Source organism: Paroedura picta, chromosome 15 (genome assembly GCF_049243985.1).
Source record: "Paroedura picta isolate Pp20150507F chromosome 15, Ppicta_v3.0, whole genome shotgun sequence".
Lineage (NCBI taxonomy): Eukaryota > Metazoa > Chordata > Lepidosauria > Squamata > Gekkonidae > Paroedura > Paroedura picta.
This window is the reverse complement of record NC_135383.1, coordinates 13,243,335-13,267,007: the sequence shown is the minus strand read 5'-3', so window position 1 is coordinate 13,267,007 and position 23,673 is coordinate 13,243,335. Positions and strand designations below refer to the sequence as shown.

Genomic DNA, 23,673 nt, shown 5'->3' with positions numbered 1-23,673 from the left:
ATACAGATGAATACTTTCCTTCTTTCTAGAATGTATGAATTGCACAAGACTCACTGATATGGCTGAGAGACTGAGCACGCTTGAAGCAAAGGTAAGCTCATTTCCTTTAGAAAGAAGAAGAATAAATCATTGGGACTGTTGCTGATTTTAAAAAGAGATTAAGCAAGTTCAAAAAAGGTGAAGGTACATTTCATCACTGACTGTTGAAGACCCAATAGAACTTCCATGTTCAGAGGTGATATATATCTTAAGATGGGGTGGCCAGCTTTGGGTTGGGAAATGCCTGGAGGCTTTTGGGGGTGGAGCCAGAAGTGGGAGGGATTCAGAGTGGGGAGGGGCCTCATAATGGGGAGGGGCCTCATAATGCTATGGAGTCCACCCTCCAAAGCAGCCATTTTCTCTAGGAGAATTTATATCCCTAGTCAGGATATGAGCTACAATTAATGGGGTTCCCAAGGTCCCACCTGGGGGTCGGCACACCTATCTTAAGACCACTTGCTGGGAGGACAACAGGAAGAGGAGGAATCCATTGGACCCTTTGATTCTTCTGGGACATTTCTTTGGACACTGGGAGAAACAAGATGCTGGCTATTGGCCTGATTCAGCATAGGTTTTTGCATTATCTGTCTACCTGCCTGTCTGTCTGCTAGCTATTGCATTCAACTTATTGTCCACCAGAATGTCTCTTTTCACATATGCCACTATCAAGCCAAATACTAACCAGAGCTGGTTGCTTATCTTCTGAAATTTATTTATGCTTGTATTTATCGAGTGCCACTCCTGAACAATCGCCTCGTGGCCATTCACAACAAGGTCCACAAGGACCATTACAGTAGAATCCATTAAAAAACCCACATAAAACCATAACAACAACCAATGTCAACAATAATAGCGGGATAACCAACTATTTCTGTCCCCCTACCCACCCCTGGGCAATGACAACAGGCTACAGATGTCCACAGGGATCTACCATCAACCTCAGGGGGGAAAATGGCCATGCCCAGGTGACCATAGCATGTGCCTCCCGGGCCTATATAGGGGCTTGTACAGGTAGGGACCAGATCTTCCTAGCCTGGCCTCAACCAAGCGCCTGGCAGAAGATCTCTGTCTTACAGGCCCTGCAGAACTGTGATAGCTCCATCGGGGCCTTCAGCTCTTCTGGGAGCTCATTCCACCAGGTTGGGGCCAGGACTGAAGAAGCCCTGGTCCTGGTCAAGGCCAGGCAAACTTCCTGGGCCCCAGGGACAAACAGCAGATGCATACCCACAGAGCACAAAGCTCTGCGAGGGGCAGAAGGAGACAAGCGGTCCCTCCGATCAGCGGTCTATCCAGGTCAGGCCGATGGCTGCAACACAGCATCCAAAACCGTGCTCACTGAACTGCACCAAATTTAGGCACGATAAATGTTTTCAGTTCCTCACATCGAATTCCCCGATTTTATTATGCTGTCCACCCATTATTTTTTAATGAAAATCTGTTGGAAAGTTATAGACGGTCTCCTCCTAATTCTAGTTTCTGGTCACTCCTATAACACTTCCAGTAATTGTCTGGAGCCGATATCGCCCATTCCGGTGATCCGGACACGAGGAAATAGCATTACCCAAGCCCCAGACGGGATTGATTCCGTGTGTGATTGATAAATGACCCAGAGAGCTTTGGCGTTTCTCATAACAGCATCTTGACTCTCCCACATGTGCCAAGATGGGGGGGAAAAGGATTCTATTTAATATATGGTTTGGATTAACACTACTAGGAGAAAATCACGGCCTTTCCATATAGTTATTGCGCCTGATCTCAGTTCTTGAAAACCTCATCTAACCATTTCATTTAAACACCTCTCATCACCGTATACGTTGACGCAGCTTCGTGTCTCCAAGGGATTCTGTCTTGCTGGTTGCCAGGGCTGGCTGGTTCTTTTTGGGCTTCTGCAGGCACCAGCATCTCATGTACAGGACTCTTCCCGGGGGGAGGGAGGGCTGATCTGGATGCCCCAGGTGAGTCCAAACTTGCCAGTTATCCAAAGCTACTGCGTACAAAAGAGGTCTGGCTGAATGGAATAATCCAAACTAGAAAAATAAATAAGAGCTGGGTTTAATTCCCCACTTCTCCCCATGCAGCCAGCTGGGTGACCTTGGGCTAGTCACAGTCCTGTTAGAGCTGTTCTCACACAGCAAGCAATACCAGGGCTCTCTCATCCCCATCTCCCTCCCAGGTATCTGTTGCAGGGAGAGGAAAGGGAAGGTGGCTGTAAGCCACTGCGAGACTCTTTTTGGTAGTGAAAAGCAAGGCATAAAAAACCACTCTTCTTCTATTTCAGTCAATCTCAATAAAACTTTACTGGGATACAAGACCATTACATCATAGGTTGAGATATACAGTGCATAACAGAAATACAAATGAAATGCAAACTAAACTTCTATTCTTAATAATGTTAACCTCGTAAGCTGCCCTGAGCCTTCGAGGAAGGGTAGCATATAAATAGAATTATTAATACTACTGATGATGATGATAATAAAACGATTGACTTTGTTTTAAAAAAAAACCCTTTGTATTTCACCGGGCTTTTTCTCTGTGCTGTTTAGCGGATAGCTTCCTTTCTGGTACCCTTCCTAGACCATGTTCTGTTTCTAGGGCCTAGTCTGCACACATAGGATAAAGCACTTTCAATGTGCTTTGGCAGCTGAATTTTCCAGTGCAGAACAGGAAAATCTACTTCTAAAGTGCATTGAAAGTGCATTATCCATTGTGTGCAGACTGGGCCTAGGACAGAAGACAACCTGGTGGCATGATGGAGGGGAGGAGCTTGGGATAGTTTTGATGGCTCAGGAGTAGCCCTCATTAAAGGTTGGGGGACCCTGAATACAAATCAACCAACGTAGGCCTCAGTGTGCTGTATTTTGCATCTAGATCCTCTTGCTTGAGGCTGCTGAGCATGCCCCGCCTTCTGAAAACGACCTGCCCATGGCGAGGACAACTGCCACATGGTACGACGAACTGCTGCCCGACGCCATTCCACTCACGAGCCCAGAGACTGCCTTCAGGAAGCCGATGGGAGCCGTAGGTGAGCACGTTGCGAGGGGATTGGCTCCTGGCTGTCACAGGGTCAAGAATGAATGATGCAGCCTAGAACGGATGGCGCTCATGCGGAGCTCCACTCTTCCTCCAAGAGTTCAGAAGAGCATCCATGGGAGATATCAAAGGGATCACTTGGGCATGAAATTGGGGTCACTGTGGGCAGGCAGGTAGTTGTGAATTTCCTGCATTGGGCAGAGGGTTGGGCTAGATGACCCTGGAGGTCCCTTCCAACTCTATGATTCTTTGATTGTGTATCCGAAAGGAAGAAGTGAAGTCAAAATGGGGATTTGGGGGGAGAGTCAAACGGGAGGGATGATGCATTCAGGACCATCCCTCAATCAGTTGATCGTCAAAAGAATCAGAGGCATCAAGCAACTCTAGGAGATTTTCCGCAAAGCGTTTTGCTTATCTCAGAAAACGTTAATGCCAGTTCGACAGTTATGTTATGTGAACCACCACGAGCCAGCTTGCTGGGAGCGGTGTTATAGAACTCAGATAAATAATAAACAGTGATGCGGTCTGCAGGGTATCACCGCATCTCGGGGAACTTTTGCAGAAAACCTCCCATTTGCCTAAGCCTATGGTTGACGTGTAGGAAAACGTACTACTGTTTAAGAAGGTTGTCCATTTTGTTACCTTGAAAAGAGGCAACTGTCTTGCAGCGACTGCTGCTTGTTGATACAGCTGCATCCTCGATTGTTCTGACCAAGCTCGAGGGTCAAGAGGGATGTGCTCTCTGAGATTAAGCCAGTTGGCAAGATGGTGTGTGATTCTTCATGCATTTTTGTCCTCTGAGTGATTCAGACCGAGCCTGAACAGGACTTTCCTTGAGCCAGGAGCCGAAAGCTGGGTTTCATTTTCGGCTCCTGCACTCGGACCTAGAACACGGAAAGCGATCACAGACAAAAGAAAGCCTCTGAGCAAGGTGCAAAATGCCACTCTCTCATTAGTGCTAAGTAATAACAAGCAATCCCCGCATATTTACTTGAGTTATTTTATACCCCTTGTTCATTTTGTGGCCCAAAGCGGTTTACAAATCCAAATGTAAAACATGCAAAGTATAATAAAATCCCCGATATTTCGGACTAGGAGAGGAAATCCTGGAACACATGGTGCCAATCTCCTTAGTAAAGGGTTCCATCAACTTTTTGTGGGGACCCTTCTGCTGTGTCCTACTTCCAAAGATGACAGAAGTCAGGGACCAAAATGACCAGCCTACGACCACACAATCTGGAAAACCAACCACACCCAGTTGACTCGGCTGTGAAAACTGTTGACAATTCATCGATCGCTTAGGTTGGGAAGCTCTAGAACCCAGTGCCCAAATGTTTTGCTCTGGAAACGCTAGGCCCAACTATCAGGAGGCTGGCTGTAATTGCTGGATGGCAGGAGAACGGTACTCTGCACGTCCTTGATTTGTTGCATCACTACAGGAGATTTGCTGCATCACTACTTTGTGGATTCTCTTTCTTTCTATCGTGGGTAAGATGGTTCCTACAGGGTGGCCCAACTTCTCTGCTTGAACGTTTTCAGGGTTACCAGGACCAGCTGGGAAACCAGGAGCCCAAGGCCCGAAAGGCGAAAAGGGAGAAACTGGTGACAGAGGGCCAGCTGGACCACCTGGTGAGTTGTGAGAGGACATGCCCAAATGATGAGGGCAAGAAATTTAAGGTCGTAGTTGATGCCCTGTGTTGTTGTTAGGAGTGGCAGCTCTAGGTGGAGCTTTGGGGGGCGGAGCCAAGGGAGGGCGGGGCTTGGAGAGGGGAGGGACCTCAGCAGAGTCCGGTACAGGGTGTCTGTTGTGCGGAGAGGATGGGGAAAGTGTTTGTAATCTACTTTGGGACTCCTGCTGGTAGTGAAAAGCAAGGTATTTAAAAAAATCTCTTCATCAAACTCAGGGGCATCTGGTATAGTGGATGAAGATTAGATTCGAGATGGACCAAAAAAAGCAGCACTAATCATACAGATTTTGTTCTGAATTTCAGGGCTACTTGGACCGCCAGGACCCAGGGGCTATCCAGGTGAAACTGGAATTCCAGGTCCTCCCGGACCCCCCGGACCTCCAGCATCACCGAGCCTCCCGTTAACATTTCAGCAAGGGGTTCTGTACTCTCTCCAGCCCACAGCGGAAAAAGAAAGTACGTCCTCTTCATTTTGAACTAATCTCAAGTTCGCATGCTGGTCAATGTGCGTTAACCAGGTCTGTCCGAGCCATGGGAGAGCTTTTCATGGACGAACCCTCTGTTTTGAATTATTTGAAGCTCGTGCAGCTTTGAAGAGGATTTGGCAAATGTCGGGAAGAGAGGTCTATCGATGGTGGCGATAGCAAAATGGAGCCTACAGTTCCAGAGGCAGGATACCTCTAAACATTGCCACAGGGATGGGGAGAGGGAAAGGCTGCTGATTTCATTCCCTCCTTTGTGGATTCTCTGGATCATTCTGTAGGCTGCTGCGGGAAACTGGAGGCTGTTCTAAGACAGACTCTTCATAGAATCATAGAATCCTAGAATCATAGAATCATAGAGTTGGAAGGGGCCAGACAGGCCATCTAGTCCAACCCCCTGCTCCATGCAGGATCATAGAATCCTAGAGTTGGAAGGGGCCAGACAGGCCATCTAGTCCAACCCCCTGCTCCATGCAGGATCATAGAATCCTAGAGTTGGAAAGGGCCAGACAGGCCATCTAGTCCAACCCCCTGCTCCATGCAGGATCATAGAATCCTAGAGTTGGAAGGGGCCAGACAGGCCATCTAGTCCAACCCCCTGCTCCATACAGGCTCAGCCCAAAGCATCCTCTTCGTCTCATCCAGCAAAGCTCCTCTTGTGTCCATACTGGCATAATAATTAGGACTGGAGCCTCCATGTTTCAAGGCAGTGCACCTCTGAATACCAGTTGCTAGGGTTACATCAGGGGTGGCACTTTTGTTGTTATGCCTTTCCAGGCATTTTCGTTTAGCCACTGCATGGAGCGGGATGCTACCGAAAGGACTACATCAGCCTTTTTCAACCTTTTGACCATGGAGGATCCCCCGGAAATATTTCCCAGTCCTTGAGGAACCCCGGAAGTGGGCGCATGTGGAGAAAGAGACTAGGCCTGTAGAATAAGGGGGAGGGGGCTCAAGTGATGTTTAGTGACGTCAGCAGCCATCTGAAGTTCTGGGAAAGGTCGCATAACCCCTGGGGAGCTCTCGCTTAACCCCAGGGGGTTAACCCCAGTTGGGAGTCCCTGGATTAGATGTGCATGGATCCATTCTGCCTCCACCTCTTTCCAATTTGACACGGAACATTCCGCCATTCCATTCTTTGCTTATTCAAATATTCATACTCTGCCTCTTCCACGGCTGAACCGTGGCCCGAGGTTCCGGCTCATTTCGAGTCTGTTTTATTTCCCGTCCAGGAGACCGATGCACTCAAGCTCTTGTTGATGCTTCAGTGTGCCCGAACGCATTTTTTGCTGATGTGCAAGCACAATGCCAAGGGAGAGCACTGTAGGCATCGGCAACCTGGAGGGAACGAAAGGAGACACAAATGAACACGGGGAGGCTACAAAACGATGAGCACGTGAAGCAGTCCACGTGAGACCCAGAGGTGTTTTTTTAAGCAAGGAAGAACAGCCAGTGTGGCCTCTGAAAAGGAGTTCGAATAGTTCACTATACCAAGTTACATACACCCTTCTAACTGAGGGTTGGCAGGCCCCACCCTGGCCGCTGGCAGGGGATGTGTGTGTGTGTGTGTGTGTGGGGGGGTAGAATTACCAGATCCAAGCTGGGAAGCTCCTGTCGATTTGGGGGATGAAGCCTGGGGAGGACAGGGGTCTCAGTGGGGTGCAATGCCCTAGTGCCCACCCTTCCAAGCATCCACTTTCTCTAAGAGAAGTGATGACCGTCATCTGGAAATGAACTGCCATTCTGGGGGATCCCCAGGTCTCACCTGGAGGTTGGTATCCATAGTTGAAGTCCACAAGTCAGGGGTGGCCAAACCGTGGCTCTCCAGATCTGTGGACTACAATACCCGTGGGACATCTGGAGAGCTACAGTCCGGCCGCCCCTGACTTAAGTCAATGCACTTAGAAAGGATTAACTCTGTTTAGGATGGCACAACTAAAATCCTAAAATCTGGGGATGGGTTAGATTTGAGATCAAGACAGTTTCACTTGCCTCCCAGAGTTCAGCATGCCCTGAATTCTTCCCCCCTCCCCAGTGAAAAGCCCTTTCAGTCTGGTCCATCCATCGCCCACCTCTGTCCTTTGCATGCCAGCCACTGAAGAAAGGCCAAACCAAAGGGAGCCTGAGGAAGGGGAGCCGAGTTCATTTGAATTAATCATCTCCAGGTTCCCAGCACTGTTTCCTCTTCCCCTGGCAGGCGTGTGAGTCTGCGTGGGAGAAAGGTCTGGATGCATTTTTAATCTGCAAAGATTTCAACAGCCTTGAGACGCACTAAATTATTTATATCACGGTGAACGAGTTACAGACCAATAAACAGATTTTTTTTCTGGGCAACATGGAAAGCACACCGGTGGCCTTTTTCTGTTATGCATAATGGATTCCCCCCCCACACACCTTTTTGCATGTATCCAGTTTGTTCATTTTGGCTTCTTGAAGGATGCTTGTTGGTTGGCTGCTTTTTAATAATTAGCAAAATGTCACCGTTATACGGGTTGGAGGAGAAGGTATGCAAGGGGGCAGGTGGCTACCATGTCCAACTTGCCTCAGGTCAAGGCATTGCAAGGTTATCTACATCGGGGATTCCCAATCAGGGGTCAGCAGACCCCGGGGGGGGGGGGGGCTGTGGGAGCTCTGAACAAGGTCCACGGCCTTTCCCATCCTGGCTTAATGGACACGGTCACAAGCTAGGGAGGCAGCTGCTTCCAATGCTCATCCTCCCCTCCTACCTAAGGGTGAGTGAGGTCTCTCATGGTTTCTGCTCCTGAGAGAGGATGGAGCCTGCACACCTACTCCCACCTTAAACCGCCTCCTGTCTCGCCCTGCCCCCATGGGTGGTGATGTTGCTTCTGGAGCATGTCACTTCCAGGGGGCGTGGCAGGGAGGCGTGGCCAGCTGACATCATTTCCGGTGCTCATCAAAGCCTGAAAAATTATTCCACCGTCACAAGGTTGAAAAAGCCTGATCTACCGGCAGGGACCCTCAAAAACTGGATCCTTTCAAAAAATACAGCAACTCGATTGCTGACTGGAATGTGCAAAATGGGTCACAACCTCTCAAGAGGGGCAAGAAGCCCTGCATCGCCCAATGTAATCAATACCTTATGGAACTCAATTCTTTGAGATGAAGCAAGGCCCATTCACTTGGATGCTATTCAAATGGAATCAGGCCTATGCAGGGAAGGTCGGTCAATAAGACCACTGTGAGCCATGACAGGTAAATGGAACCTCCATGTTCAGAGGCAGTGTGCTTCTTTCTGGGAGGTAACGGTATTGTTGTTGTGCTCACCTCGTGCCTTTCCAGGAAGTATCATTCTGGCCACTGTTGGAGAGAGGATGCCAGGTTAGGTGGGGTTTTAGCCTAGATTTTCTCTTATGTTAGCGGTCTTACATGGAAACACCAGATCTTGGTTGCTTCTTTAACATGAAGTTAGTGAGAGACGCAGATTCTCTGGCAGCAAATAAAAACTGGCTTTCTGCAGGTCGCTCTTTTTAACATGGTGCACATCTGAAAACCATCGGCCTGAAATTCTAAAGGACAGGCAGCAGAGGGCGGCAAATCACAGTTAATTGGGCTTCACTGCACAGCCTTGGTGACCTAATGTTGGCCTGTTTTTCCCTTCTGCCTGGCTTGGCCAAATCCAGCATCCTTCGGCAGCAAATTCAAAAGCTTTTGTACTTAACTTTCCTTGAATGTCTCCTTTGCACAGAGAGCCACAGCTATGGTCATCAGTCACTGGTGGACTCCAACCCTGTTCTGATAGGCTAGAGCCCTTGATTCAGTGCATCTCTAGAGGAAGCCTGAACTCTCCCTAGAAACTAAACTGACTAAACTGAGACTATTGAACTTTGGTCCCATTATGAGAAGATCAGAGTCACTGGCAAAGACAATGAAGCTGATCCTGATCTCTGTCCTGGGGGGAGAGGGGAGAATCCCCGATCATTTCAAAGTAGATTTCTTCTTTAAAGCATGCTTCTAGCCCTCATTGCCATAGACATAATGCTAAGTAAAGGGATCACAGGATCATGGTGCTGTAAGCAGCTTTATGGGCCTTCTGCCTTCTTGGGGAGAGGGGGGATTCCTTCCTGCTCACGTCTGTCTGAATACGTATTCATGGCTGTATTTATATCCTGCTTTTTTGGTGTGTTTTCGTGCTCACAACGGCTCCCCAACAGGCTGTATCACACAGAACAACTGTGAATTGATCCGCTGACTTCATGCCTCTTTGGTAACATTCTCTTTTCCCTCTCCTGTGCAGATGGAGAACCTCAGTTAGCATCCACCGTCATTGATACTGTCCTGGCTGGTTTGCCCGGGCCACGGGGTGCTCCAGGCCCTATTGGACCCCCAGGTAATAATGAGGCAAAGGAGACATGCAGCCCCCTGCCCCATACACGCACCATGGCTCTTTGGAAGTTGTGTGTGTTTGTATATATTGAGAATAGAGTTGAGTAGAGTAGAGTAGAGTAGAGTAGAGTAGAGTAGAGTAGAGTAGAGTAGAGTAGAGTAGAGTAGAGTAGAATAGAATAGAATAGAATAGAATAGAATAGAATAGAATAGAATAGAATAGAATGTCTGTATTTATTGATTATTACACGATTAAAGCAATGCCTACAGAGCAATTCTGTAGCTTGAGTCCAGCAGCGCCTTGAACACCAACGAAGTTTAATGCTGGGTCTAAGCTTTCATGTCCATGTATGCTTCTTCCATTGCTTCAGGCCAACATAAGAGTGGTGAAATACAAATTAGAGTTCCTAGGCCTGTGCTTGGCCATATTAGGAGATATGGGGGGGGGGCGGAGTGATGTGGTGACCTCCCAGGTGCGCTGTTGTGGCATCTGTATGTGAGGTCACCACATGATGTCCCCCCCAACCTCCATTCCTCTTTCAGCAAGGGAAGAAGAAGAAATCAGTCTGCTTAAGCCTGTAAGAGTGTAGAAGACATTGAGGTGGAAGACTTGGGGCTGAGGCGACATGTTAGTTACTATGGCAGGTGTGGCCGAACTGAGGCTCTCCAGAGGTCCATGGACTACAGTTGCCATGAGCCCCTGCCAGCATAGCCACATGGCAGGGGCTCATGGTAACTGTAGTCCATGGACTTCTGGAGAGCCATGGTTTTGGCCACCTGTGGCATAACCAAGGCTGGCCTCACCAGTTTCAGCTTCCCTGTGTCATATCATTAATCCATGCCTGAGTTGCTGTATCTGCAAAACGAAGTTTTGACTGATCACTCAACATGTGACATTTCCTCCTCCTTTTGACATCTCCCTTCACGGATGACGTGGCTGTTTGTCTTCCAGGCTCACCAGGATCATCGGGTCCCAAAGGAGAACCAGGATCCACGGGTGCCCCCGGGCTACCGGTAGGCAAGCTATTTACCATTTTATAGAAAGGGAATGAATGGAAAGATGAGGGATGAACAGGTTCACACGTCCTTCCATCTTGATGACCTTCTGTTCTCTAGACACTCCTTTGTGTACTGTCTGGAACAGCTGCCAGCTCCAAAGCTGAACCAGGAATGCTGGCTCTGAGGCTGAAGTAGGTTGGGCTGCCCCAGGCGATCCAGAGAACAAAGAACTGAGTCCTAGGCCTATTCTGCACACAATAGATAATGCACTTTCAATGCACTTTAGAAGTAGATTTTCCTGTTCTGCTCAGGGAAACCCAGCTGCCAAAGCACTTTGAAAGCACTTTGAAAGTGTGCAGAATGGGCCCTGGTTAGGTTTCCCAGGCGGAAGCGGAGTGGTGGCAAGCAAGGGGATTTGGGGGCATGGTCAGGAGCTCTCCAACATGCTGACATCGCACAGACATGGAGTCAGCACGTCAGAAGTGACACTCTGGCTTCTGGGCAAGACTCTATGATAGAGTTTTGCCCCCAAACCAGAGAGGGCACCATACCTGGTGCCTATTTCCCCCATCTGAAACTCACAGAGCTGGAGTTCATGGCTGTGCTGCAGACACCACCCACCCTCATCACACGTTTCTGTTCCTCCCCCGCAAACGTCATCTCTGCAAGTTTTTTGAGGATTGGGGGGAATTCCCCTGCTTTATTATACCCCTAACGGGGGGGGGGTGCCAAAGCGGGGGTTCCTCCGGCCCCAGTGGGGGTCTGGTCTAGTACTGGTCTTTCACAGGCTAAACCGGGGGTGGCCAAACTGTGACTCTCCAGATGTCCATGGACCGATGGTGTTATTTTTCCTTCCATTTGTTCCCAAGGGTGTGCCAGGGTCAGCAGGACCACCAGGATCAAAAGGCTCCAAAGGAGACCGAGGAGAAAGAGTGAGTGTGTCCTCTCCCTAGGCACCCCATCACCAGCATGGCAGCCCTCTGCTCCTCCCCTTTTCACTTCACCAACACACTCTGCCCCCCTTTTTCTCCTGTGTTTGCCAGGAAGGGTAGATGGAAGGTGACATTCATCTGGGCTGCTGGCAAAAGCTGGGGAACCAACAGAGACAGAAAGCACATTTTGTGGAAATGCACACAGCCAAGTATTGATCCTTCCTTCCTTCCTTCCTTCCTTCCTTCCTTCCTTCCTTCCTTCCTTCCTTCCTTCCTTCCTTCCTTCCTTCCTTCCTTCCTTCCTTCCTTCCTTCCTTCCTTCCTTCCTTCCTTCCTTCCTTCCTTCCTTCCTTCCTAAAAAGTAGCTGGGGGCATTTTAAGCAGATAAGCAGTAAGGGGGGAGTATTTGAAATAGGGATGCAGCTCCTCTCCAGGCAGCAGATTGTTTCCCCTGGCTAAAATGGCTGCTTGGAAGGAGGACTGTATGGCATCATACCCCATTGAATTCCTTCCCCTCCCCAAACCCTGCCTCTGCTGACACCATCCCCAAAGTCTCCAGGTTTTTCCCAACCCGGAACTTGCAACACTAATTTGGGGGGTTCCAACCTGGGTCTCCAAACCCTAGCTTAAGCTTCTAAACCTACAGATTCCCAACCAGGGGTCTTCGGACCCCTAGGGGTCCACTGGAGCTCTGGAGAGGGTCTGCAGCCTTTCCTCTCCTTCCTTAATGCAACACCACACTGGCTCCGCTAATCAAGGGTTCCCTTTCACTGATGAAGCAAACCCCCATCTAGGCTGTTTTGTTTCCGATTGCCAAGTGGAAGCACATGTGAATTCCTCCTACTTAGAAATCTAGTACATCAAGGAGAAGGGCTCTGACATGCTAGTTTTCTATTTACAAGGAAGAGAGCTTCAAAAAAAAATATGGAGGTGACAGCGACTTTCCCCATTATCTAAATTCCTTTTCTCAGAAAAAAATACCCCGCTTAATTCATCCTAATGAGACTCCTTTTACTCCTAACAGGGACAAGCAGGGCTGACTGGAGAAAGAGGCATTAAGGGCTTTCCTGTAAGTGATCCATTTGTGTCTGTGCCTGCTGGCCACCAGCCAACTCGTAAATGTTAAATTTTATTCCTACTTGCTCTGTGTGCCGCTTTTTTAAGGGGCCTGGGGGAGAAATTGAGGGTCTGGGATTTTATTCCTCGTGGCAGGGCTAACGGCATAAAACGACTCCCTGGGCTGGCTGTTGGCAGCTACTTGTGAGAAGGGGAAGGGGGATCCTAAAATCCTAAGTACCCCACATTTGCCCCAATATTGTGGGTTGTCCTCCTGGGGCGGGCATGTGGCCCCCATTAAGAATCACTGTTTATGTGCTCACCATGCAGTGCACAGAGAGACACATCCCCAGTCACCCCAAAGAACCATGCTCACTGCCATCTCTGGTATGAGGCCTGCACCCCAAGCAGGCTCGCAGCTTCAAGCTGTTTGCAGGTGGGAACCTACAGCCAACCTCAAGCCCCACCATGCAAGAAACTTTCCCTTTTCCTAAAATATGGAGGCAGGTGCCACACTAAGGAACAGGGCTCAGAAGAGTCCTCGGTGGCATGCCAGAGAGTCAGGTGTAATTCCTGAGCCCCTAAGTGGGTATCGTAGTGCTGTAGCAATTATGGCAACAGCAACCCTGTGAGCTAGGTCAGGTTAAGAGAGAGTGACTAGCACAAGGTCTCTTCCTTCCTTCCTTCCTTCCTTCCTTCCTTCCTTCCTTCCTTCCTTCCTTCCTTCCTTCCTTCCTTCCTTCCTTCCTTCCTTCCTTCCTTCCTTCCTTCCTTCCTTCCTTCCTTCTTTCCCGATGTGGCAGAGCTTGTTTCCTTCTTTCCATCCAGTTTTTTAAGTCTGCCATGGCCACATATTGTACAGGAGGCACCATCTACCCAACATCTCGGGTTGCCTCACTAGAAGCTTCTAGAACTTTCCATGGCTTCAAGAAAAGATTACGGAGCATGGATGGGCAGGGAGTGTAGGTTGTTAATATGAGATTTTACCCAACATTACCTCAGGGGAGGTGAATGTCATTAAACTGGCGGAAGCCTCCATGCTAGAGTGGCAGTCCTTTACTCCGTATGTTCGCCAATAGGATTTCTTTGGAGTAAGTTGTTGGTGCATGGCTCCCCAAATAAACCACTGAAGGCCCTTCCAAGGCGGGCGGGGGCGTTTGCCTCCTGCCCCTCCCCAAAAAAAGCCAATTGAGGAAGCTGAAATCTAAATAATAAAATCTACATTCTGATTTGTTTATAGGGTGACCCTGGCAAGAAAGGTGAAGAAGGAGACAAAGGTGCTGATGTAAGGATTCTATCGATTTGGTAGTGTCGATTATGTTCACACAAACAAACACACACACACACACAGCATAACACCATGAGAATTACATTGCTGCATAGGGCTGTCAGACCCTTAGTGGGGGTGGGGTCCCCTGCTACCAGGCCACACTGCGCTGCTGCTAATCAGCTGGCCAATGGGGGACGGCTTAGTCGGAGAAAGAGCGAGGCCTAGTTGACATTGTGGCAACATGTCTGCATCACTTCCGACATGACCAGGAAATGACATCATCATATTGGCAAAGTTGGGGTGGCACTCTGGCATTTGGGCAAAAACTCTATGATGGAAGCCCAATTTACCATAGAGTTTTGCCGAAATATCAGAGTGTTGTCCTGATGTTGCTACATGATGATGATGTCACTTTCAAGTCATATTGAAAGTGATGTAAACACATCACTGCAATGTTGACTGGGCCTCCCTCCTGTATCCCCCCCTCCCTGGTTGCCAGGAAGGAAATGGCAACCCCATTGCTGGATCGGACCAGAGATTTAGCATTCTGTTTCCAATCCAACCATTTATTCAGCAGCAAGTTCCTCTTCCTGGGCTACATTCTACTTCAAAACGGGAAAAAATATTTTGGACCCCCCTCCTTCCATTTGCTTCTCAAACTGTAATTTTGTGTTTTTGTGCTTTGAAGCCTCCATGGGGAGAAAAGCAGGGTTCAAATGCTTAAACATACGCGTCAAAACAAATTGTGACTACTTAATAGCAGGATTAATTTGTGTAAACATAAATTATAGTTTGAGTGCTTAAATATTTTGTTTCTCTCCCTCTTTCTCTCTCTGCTGTAGGGTGAAGGAGTGCAGCAGCTTCGAGAGGCACTGAAGATTTTAGCTGAGAGGGTGTTAATTTTGGAGCACATGATCGGAATTCATGGTGAGTGTTTGATAAGTCTCTAGCCTTTCGAGAGAACGCAGAGCTGAGCTTACCCACAGACAATTCCTGGTACAATATCATCCCTTTCTGTTCTGCAGTGTTGAGAACTAGAGATTTGATTTACACATTTACATTTCCCCTGGGCCCGTTCCTCAAACGTTGGATAATGCACTTTCAATGCACTTTAGAAGTAGATTATCCTGTTCCGCACAGGAAAATCCAGCTGCAAAAGCACATTGATAAGTGCATTATCCAATAATGTGTGCAGAATGAGCCCAGGAGAAAGGTCGTTAGAATTTTGACCTATAAAACATGTTATGGGAAGTATATTGAACTTTGGCCCACGGTAGCCTAATCTCATCAGATCTCAGGATCAGCTTTAGTTAGAACTTGGTTGGGAGACCACCAAGGAAGTCTAGGGTCCCTGTGCAGAAGCAGGCACTGGGAAACCCACCTCTGAAAGTCTCTTTCCTTGAAAACCTTCTGAGATCATGATAAATTGGCTGAAATTTGCTGGCTCGTTACGAATTCCTTGTGGCTTTGCAAGTGGTAGGATGTTCAGGTTATTTCCGTGATGAGGCACAGCAAAGCTCCAACCAGCTTGTTGACTGACTTTGATCGATCCGTATATTTTTTATCCTGTTGTGCCTTAAAGTATCTCAGAGAATCTACACCATCACCCCATTCCATTTCCAACTTTTGTGACTCTATCTTTGCAGCTGCATCTTTAACAGTGGGTGATCTTCAGGAAGTATAATCATGGGTGTAAGAGTCCCAGGGGCATACTAAATACTTGATAATCCTGATCTTCACAACAACCCTGTGAGGTTGAAAAGTGGCATTACAGAGCAGTACAGAGATGGAGCTATAAACTGGATTTATTTCTTCTCGTCTACTGGCTGTTTAGTTCCCCCGCCAGCCCCTTATGAATTGACAGTGGTACTGTCAGATGTGGTATTTGGGATTCCTACTAGACTGATAATTTTGGATGAATGGCATTATTCATGCCAAAGTCCAGTTGTCAACCTCCAGATGGCAGCTGGAGATCTCCAGGGATACCAATTGGGAGTGTGTGGCCCAGTGCACCTTGTCTGCCCCAGACTTGTGCTCCCACATGGGAGCGAGGGCAGCCAAGTTCCCAGTGCAGAAACAGTCCGAGACGCCCTGAACTGTCTGTGTTTCCCACTCCTCCTCCTCCTCCTCCTCTTCCTCCTTCCCTGTCTCTCTTTTAAACAACAACCCCCTCCCCTGGTTTTCCTTTGTTTTCAGATTCTTTATCTTCCGTTGAACCAGGCTCAGGACAAGATGTGATCCTGGGCGCCCCGCTGCGAGCAAACATGAAAATCAAGCGGCACCACGCAAACCACATCCTCTCTTCACTGCTGGATGACAAAGAGACCAAAGGAAGGAGCAACAGAAGTAAATAGGACACCAGTAAGTTGTCTGATCCTTTGCTTCTCTTCGCAGGTAGCTGGTTGGATGAAAGTGAAAGCTTTGATAAGGACGATCCCCTTCCTCCAGCTTCCCTGAAACAGTCTACAATAACTTAATAGTTTTGTAAATTCTGCTTGCCATTTTCTGGCTGTCAGTAGGTCACCCTCTGCCACTACGCTCAATCTCCTCTCCTTGATAAGTTGAAAAGTGAGAGGAAAAAAAGGGGGAGACACACTGACACTCTAGGAATTTCTCTAGCTCATTATGGTCTCTACCACAGAGATGAGGAGAAATTCCTAGCGCGTCACCTGGAAGTGACAACACATCTTCCTGAAACTTTGCCCTCCCCAGGCATTACCCCTAAAAATCTCCTGGCATGTGCTGGCACAGAGCTGGGAACCCTGTTATCATTACTTATAATAAAGCGAATGGTTTGTACTAATCATAAAAGCAGCAGAACTCAGGCCCCATAGACAATGTAGGGATTCTCCATACTACTACAGAGGTAAAGTCTACAGTAAAAAATATGTGTTTATATAGACCCCCTCCCCCATAAAGTGGCCTGATGCAGTATGAGCAAGCTCCAAGAGGACTGAATGAGAGAAGTTGAGGGTCCAATGGAGAAAAGTCCAGAGGAGGGGGCAAAACCTTATCTGTTCAAGCCTAGAGAGCTTAGAAAATCCTGGAAGGGGAGATTTGAGTGTTTGGGGGTAGGGTGGGCAGGATTTACAGGGTTTTTAAAAATAAAAAATCTTACGATTCCGTATAGATTCTGGCTTGTTCCTTCTATTAGCAATCTTGACAGTCTATCCCTAGGAAAGGATGATGGGGCCACCCACAAACCCAAAGGTGATAGTTTCTACATTCTCTTAGGGCTCTCACCCTTAGTGCATGAGGCTTTCCTCCAGCCAGAAGAGATTTCCTCCAAGTTACACAGCTAGTCTGGTAGCAGAAGAGCCACGTGAGACGGAAGAACACTCCTTAAGCTAGGAGAATTTCCTCTCACCTGACGTAGAATGTAGTCTTTTCTTATATATTTATATGCTTTTGCTGGTTGAAGACTTCTTTCTATAATAGGTCCTTTTGCTAATAGGTCCAACAGCGAACGCTGAAGAAATGCCAAAGACTTGGGCGCCGTTTGACTCCTGTCGGAAGTCCCTGCAGGTCAGGATGGAACACACCTCAGAATGGGATACATTCCTTGAACTCTCCATGAGCTTTAAAATGTATGCCTGACAACTCTGTACAAGTCATATTTCTGTCCTTGTGTCCATGTCCGCCTCAGGTGATAACATTCACGTCCAGAAACCACACCACAGACACCGATCTCTCAAAGCATGTCCTGGCGACTCTTACATCAGTGGTTTTTCAATCTCCTGATCTTCAGAGAACTCTTCCCACTTGCTGCAGAACCCCCATTTTGTTACCTGCGGTACCTGTGTGCATTGTAAAACATTTCAGGGGCATGTTCTAGGATGTTCAGGGTCCATAGAGGCCTCACCACAGCTTGGTCTTAGAACACAGTTCACTACCTTCTGTGGCAGATAAGCTTCCTTTCAGAGAAGCTTGCCCTCTTATTACTGACCTTTTCTTAGAAGGACCCCTGATGAAATTCGTGAGGAGCATCAGGGTTTCCAAAAACACTGCTTGGAAACTATGATCCTAAATGAATCCTCTTCTTCGCCCACAAACACAGCCTGGAGATCAGGATCCATGAACTAATATTTTAGTGGTCTGGTCGATGCTTTACAGAACATTTATGGCCCAAAGAAACTTGCTTGTTCAACCAAAAATCACTATTTGGATTTTGCTTTTCCCTCACGTCCCTCAAGCTTGCAAGGCTTTTTCTTTGGCCGGGCTTTTTTTAACTTCTTCCTGCTCAATTTCCCTCCTAAAACGTATACAATGTTCAATGTTGTTCCTGAATCATTATATCAGCATGATGGGTAAACAATGCGCATGTGAGCATGATGTAAATGGCAATCATACATCGTGCGCAAGAAACAGATGGGTTGCCCATGCCAGCACCGCAGATAATTAGGCTGAAATTTTTTGCAGTGACAATGAATGGAAATTGAAAGAAGCAGAAAACGCCAGTTCCTCTGTCCTCGATATGAATCCTTTAACCAAACGACTAAACCAGTATCAGATCTGTCAGGTGGCCAGCATTGTTATTGTTGTTAGGTACGAAGTCGTGTCCGACCCATCGCGATCCCATGGACGATGATCCTCCAGAAACTCTAAAATATTAGCAAAACTTTAATTCTCCCAGGCTTCACCTGTGACCTGCCACAGTTCCATCTTGGCTGCTCACAAGATTCTACTTTGGCTCCTCCCACTACCCAAGATTCCATTCTGGCTCCGCCCTTGTCAGATTCCTCCAGGATCTGCTCTGGCTCCCAGGTCTGCCCCATCCACACAACTAGCAGAAGAAGAAGAAGAAGAGTTGGTTCTTATATGCTGCTTTTCCCTACCCGAAGGAGGCTCAAAGTGGCTTACAGTCGCCTTCCCTTTCCTCTCCCCACAACAGACACCCTGTGGGGTGGGTGAGGCTGAGAGCGCCCTGATATCACTGCTTGGTCAGAACAGCTTTATCAGAGCCCTGGCGAGCCCAAGGTCACCCAGCTGGCTGCATGTGGGGGAGTGCAGAATCGAACCCGGCATGCCAGATTAGAAGTCCGCACTCCTAACCACTACACCAAACTGGCTCTCTCAGGGGCTGGCACAGTTACCAACACATCAGTTTTCCACCGGTGGTTTTCTTTGCCGAATCAACAAAGTGCAGCAGGTGATATTTGGCCAATTGATACATCTCCACACTGGGGGAAAGCCGCATCTGTTGAATTCCTGCTTGTCACAGGCCTTTAAAAGGTTACCACCATTCCCTTGGCTTACTCTCCATTTGAAGTGTTGAAAGCTGACTCCCTTGGTTATTATTTTCTAGGCCTAATCTTCTCATCTTTATGGATCGGAAACTGGTTTTTCATAAAATAAAAGCCGGACACCGGCATTCTCAGGAAGCTGAAATATTTCTGCCCCGGAACAATGTTTGTGCTCTCTTTCGCTTATGTGGGAAAGCAGAGGAGGGCAGCTAGGCCTTTCAAGGGCTTGTTTACATGGCCAGGGGCAACTGGTATTGTTTTCTTTAAAAGGTAGGCACCCTAACAATTAGTTACTTTATCAGTTGAGAAAAGGACAATTTTAAATAAAGTTAAAAGGGGAGGGGGATCCCCTACAGCTGCAAGCTGTACCGCACAATCCAATGTATGTTTACTCAGAAGTAAATCTCACTATGTTCAGTAGGCTTTTCCCCAAGCCACTATAGGGTTGCTGCCCTGCGCTCTGTGTCCCACACGTATCCATTCCCCATGGATCTCTCTGGTGTGCTTGTCAGCTTGGGTATTTTTGCTTCTTTCCCTATGGGTTACATCGTGCTGTTCCCTCCTCTTCTCCCATCAATGGTGTCTGTTCTCCTGCCCTCTTTCAGCTGTTCTCTTAAGCATTAACATTTTCCTGGATTCACCTGCTCTCTTTCCTTCCTCTCTCCAGTTTGAGGAGGTCTGTAGCATCTAAAGGGCAGAGGACAGAGGGAAGCAGTCTGCTTCAACAGAAATCCTGGTCAGTAAGAAAGTTTTTAAAAATAGGAACCCAGTTCCTTCTAACTTATTCTGCTGAGGAAGAAACTGTGTGCTGGGGGGGTGGGTATTTGAAAGCTAATAAGCGGGAGGTGGTTGCACAAGCAAATTTACCATGTACCCACTGAGCAAATCTATAAGGTTGTCTGAAGATATAACATGGCTCCTACTTCTGAGTAAACATGGATAGGATTGCTGTGTACACAAACTGAATTTGCATTAGGGGCTTAATTTGATGGACTGGTTTGTCTTAAGCCGTGGGGCTGAGAAATGGAAGCACGCTTGCTTTCGAGTGATATTTGAGTTACGGTGTGTTACTGTCTGAGTTGCTTCTAGTGTGTTACTGTCAGGAAACTTTCAGAGCAGCCTTCTCTTTGAACAGGGAAAGGCTGCTTTTGTTCATTAAGCAGGAAATTGTCTCTTGAGTATCTCAGAAAGGCACCCATGTTGAGGCTATCGGGGCAATGTGTAAATTCTATTTCCATTGACTTGGCTGTGGACCTGTCAGCTGGCTACAAGGCAGCTGAATAAATAAATGTTTCCCCCCCATTGGCTGATGGACATAACCCAAACCTCCGTGGTTTCAGATGACTGACACTCTTAGTCTTTTGTATTCGAGGAAGAAGATGGGGCTTGATTACCAGGTGTTTCTAGTAACCTCAAGACCATGCTACACTAATTCTGATTGCTGCAAATTGATAGGGGCTGGAGGGCAGGTGTTATTTGCATGGGGAATGGTGTCATTTCCTGCAGGGAAAGTGACCAGAAAGAGTTGCTGAACTGTTCCCATGCCCTCAATTTCCCTCTGCTATTCCCCTCCCTGCCTGCCTTCTTGGGGGCTCTGAGTTATGCATCAGACACACACAAGCAACTGGGGATGTTGCAAGGGGGAGGATGTGCAGGCTCTCCACGAATCAGGCACAGGCGTTTTCCTCCCCTGCAATCCATTCCCCCCTGCCATGCACACAAGAGCCCTAGCAGCTGAGGTTCCCCAGCTCCCTATTAGAATCATAGAGTTGGAAGGGGCCAGACAGGCCATCTAGTCCAACCCCCTGCTCAACGCAGGATCAGCCCAAAGCATCCTAGTGTGATTGTAGACTAGCCCCTAAGCTTGTTTGGAGCTAGCCTTCCCACCCTCTGCTTCCCCCGTCCGCAGGGTGACTGAGCTACCTGCGTTTTACGATTGCTGTGAAATCCATCAGCGCAGGAGGTGCTACTCGTGTCCGCAGAGCACATTTTCAAGCAGACCTTTGTGTTTAAGTAGTCAGCTGAGTGAGACAACCTCTATATAAATATATATTAAAGTGATATATTTTTTAATTTATATCCGTGTGTTTTGTACGTTTTGCAAAGGTCCTGGCTTCTATTAAGTGTAATAAGCTTCTTGGCTTAACAGCCATTGGTGTGATCTCTCCTGAACCGGTATCGTGCAGATGTTTTTGACTACCAACCTCACCGTTTTCTCTGAGTTCAGCAAGCTCCATTGATTTACCAGCTGGATGTAGAGCAGTGAACTATGACCAGCTACTGGATTTCTGGAAAGGACGGTGGAAGGAAGGCCAAGGCCTCAACTTCCACCCTCCTTCACTTGATTGAAAGTCCCGTCATCATCATTTAATTTGGCCCAGGGGTTCAGGGCTGGCTCCAGATGCAGTGGGGCAAGGTGTCCTTCAGCGCCCTTCCCTACACTACTTGAGATGGGCACATCAGTGCGCATGGCCTCCCTTTTGCCAGATCCTCCTTTAAGCCCCATTGGCAGGACTAATCAGAGTCACATTCTCCCTCCTCAATTGTCATTCCTAGCAGGAAACGGGAGAGTGCCCCAAGGCCTTCTGGGGAATGGTAACCAATTTCCTGGAGGGAGTGGCTTCATTAAGCATCAGCTGTCATCAGTTAATTGTCTGCCAGATGGGTATCAGCCCCTTGGTTTCTAACCCTCAGCAGATACCCAAGCCTTGCTGAACTAGGATGTTGACCTTCCCTGGGTTAGAAACCTTCTCAACTCCTGCTCTGACCACAAACCTGCAGATGCTAACCCCTAATAGAAATGGGGAGGAATCCAACCTACCTTGGTATTCAGATCATGCATTATTACTGTTCAGGTTCATTACCATATTGGTCATTGTATCTGCCTCTTTTTTTTTTTCCTATTCGCTACGGGGATTTCATTACTGTATACGGAATGTTTTGTACTCATCCTTTTGTTTGGGGTTTGTTTGCTTTTTTTTTTTTTTTTTTTACAGAACAGAGTGGGAGCAATATTAAAAGAGCCCACAGGTACCAAAAAAAAAACAAACCTTCTTATTTAATGCACTGAGAAATAAAACATACTGTAAATGAAAACCGAGTCTGGCACCTTCTGTAATCGAGAATACAACAAACAAACAAATCCTGGGGTTTGCAGTCAGTGGAAAACTCCAGAGGAAAAAAGGGGTGGGGATGTGTAATGGCGAGTCTAAAACCACAGGAAATAATGCCTCCAAAAGTGCAAAATGGTCATTTATAAAGCATTAGAAATGACCATAGGATACTGCAGATCTGTGTACAATAATACAACAAATGTTGTATTAACCAAAAAATAGTTCAGGCAAAGGTCCAGCAGGTAAATTCCAACCAAAGTCCCCTGTTTCTCAGGGTGGCTTCTACAGTGGACCTATTATTACACCATTTTACTTCAATCATTTAGAAGCTAATCCTACCAAAGATATTTTGCCCACAACCCAGAGTGCCGTCTGTGACATGTTACATTATTTCTGGGTGTTGCAGGGACATCGTGTTTACTTCCTGGTTCTTCTCCTATAGCTCCGGCAAGTCCACCCCTACCCCAATCTCCTGACGACGGTCTGACCGACCTGGTAGCCCTGCTTTGGAACATTCTCCATCAGCTAGTCTCTGTATTAATTTGTTCTCTCCCTTGTTGTTGTTGTTGTTGTTGTTAGGTGTGAAGTCGTGTCCGACCCATCGCGACCCCATGGACAATGATCCTCCAGGCCTTCCTGTCCTCTACCATTCCCTGGAGTCCATTTAAGTTTGCACCGACTGCTTCAGTGACTCCATCCAGCCACCTCACTCTCTGTCATCCCCTTCTTCTTTTGCCCTCAATCGCTCACAGCATTAGGCTCTTCAGGGAGTCCTCCCTTCTCATGGGGTGGCCAAAGTATTTGAGTTTCATCTTCAGGATCTGGCCTTCTAAGGAGCAGTCAGGGCTGATCTCCTCTAGGACTGACCGGTTTGTTCACCTTGCAGTCCAAGGGACTCGCAAGAGTCTTCTCCAGCACCAGAGTTCAAAAACCTCAATTCTTTGACGCTCGGCCTTCCTCATGGTCCAACTTTCACAGCCATACATTGCAACTGGGAAGACCATAACCTTGACTAGATGCACTTTTGTTGGCAGGGTGATGTCTATGCTTTTTAGGATGCTGTCTAGATTTGCCATAGCTTTCCTCCCCAGGAGCAAGCGTCTTTTAATTTCTTTGCTGCAGTCCCCATCTGCAGTGCTGTTGGAGCCCAGGAAAATAAAATCTGTCACTACCTCCATTTCTTTCCCATCTGTTTGCTAGGAATTGAGGTTATCTCTCTAGCAGCTAATTTTTTTCCGCCCGCTCTTCTTACTGCCTAGGGACAACCAGCTGCTACACAAAAAGAAGCTGAGCAGATCAAATAGGGAAAGAGAGATAAGGAGAGATAAGACTGATTCCCTACGATCATCTTTCTTTCTCTGTCTCTGATGGGGGAGTCTTAAGGAGTCTCAACAGTTAGGTTACATTTGGTTACCTTCTCCTCTGACAGACAGGAAATTCGTCCTGCAGAGAAGCATTCGGGTACGTGAGGCCCTCT

At 47.6% G+C, this 23,673-nt stretch overlaps 1 protein-coding gene across 6 annotated transcripts in view; it reads left to right on the top strand.

The window, feature by feature from the left end:
- The window catches only part of COL26A1 (collagen type XXVI alpha 1 chain), a 106,611-nt gene extending 84,550 nt beyond the window's left edge, over nucleotides 1–22,061 (top strand). For 2 of the 6 annotated variants that reach the window (XM_077311440.1, XM_077311441.1), the window contains exons 4-15: nucleotides 30–91; nucleotides 2,908–3,061; nucleotides 4,609–4,698; nucleotides 5,061–5,213; nucleotides 9,495–9,587; nucleotides 10,536–10,597; nucleotides 11,452–11,514; nucleotides 12,539–12,583; nucleotides 13,811–13,855; nucleotides 14,683–14,767; nucleotides 16,037–16,201; nucleotides 17,295–22,061. In XM_077311440.1, the coding sequence (XP_077167555.1) occupies nucleotides 30–91; nucleotides 2,908–3,061; nucleotides 4,609–4,698; nucleotides 5,061–5,213; nucleotides 9,495–9,587; nucleotides 10,536–10,597; nucleotides 11,452–11,514; nucleotides 12,539–12,583; nucleotides 13,811–13,855; nucleotides 14,683–14,767; nucleotides 16,037–16,194 (1,010 nt within the window). In that variant the 3' untranslated portion in view covers nucleotides 16,195–16,201; nucleotides 17,295–22,061. The remainder of the gene's footprint in view (nucleotides 1–29; nucleotides 92–2,907; nucleotides 3,062–4,608; nucleotides 4,699–5,060; nucleotides 5,214–9,494; nucleotides 9,588–10,535; nucleotides 10,598–11,451; nucleotides 11,515–12,538; nucleotides 12,584–13,810; nucleotides 13,856–14,682; nucleotides 14,768–16,036; nucleotides 16,202–17,294) is intronic. The other 4 variants (XM_077311442.1, XM_077311444.1, XM_077311445.1 and 1 more) reach the window with 4 other exon arrangements.
- The last annotated feature ends 1,612 nt before the right edge of the window (nucleotides 22,062–23,673 follow it).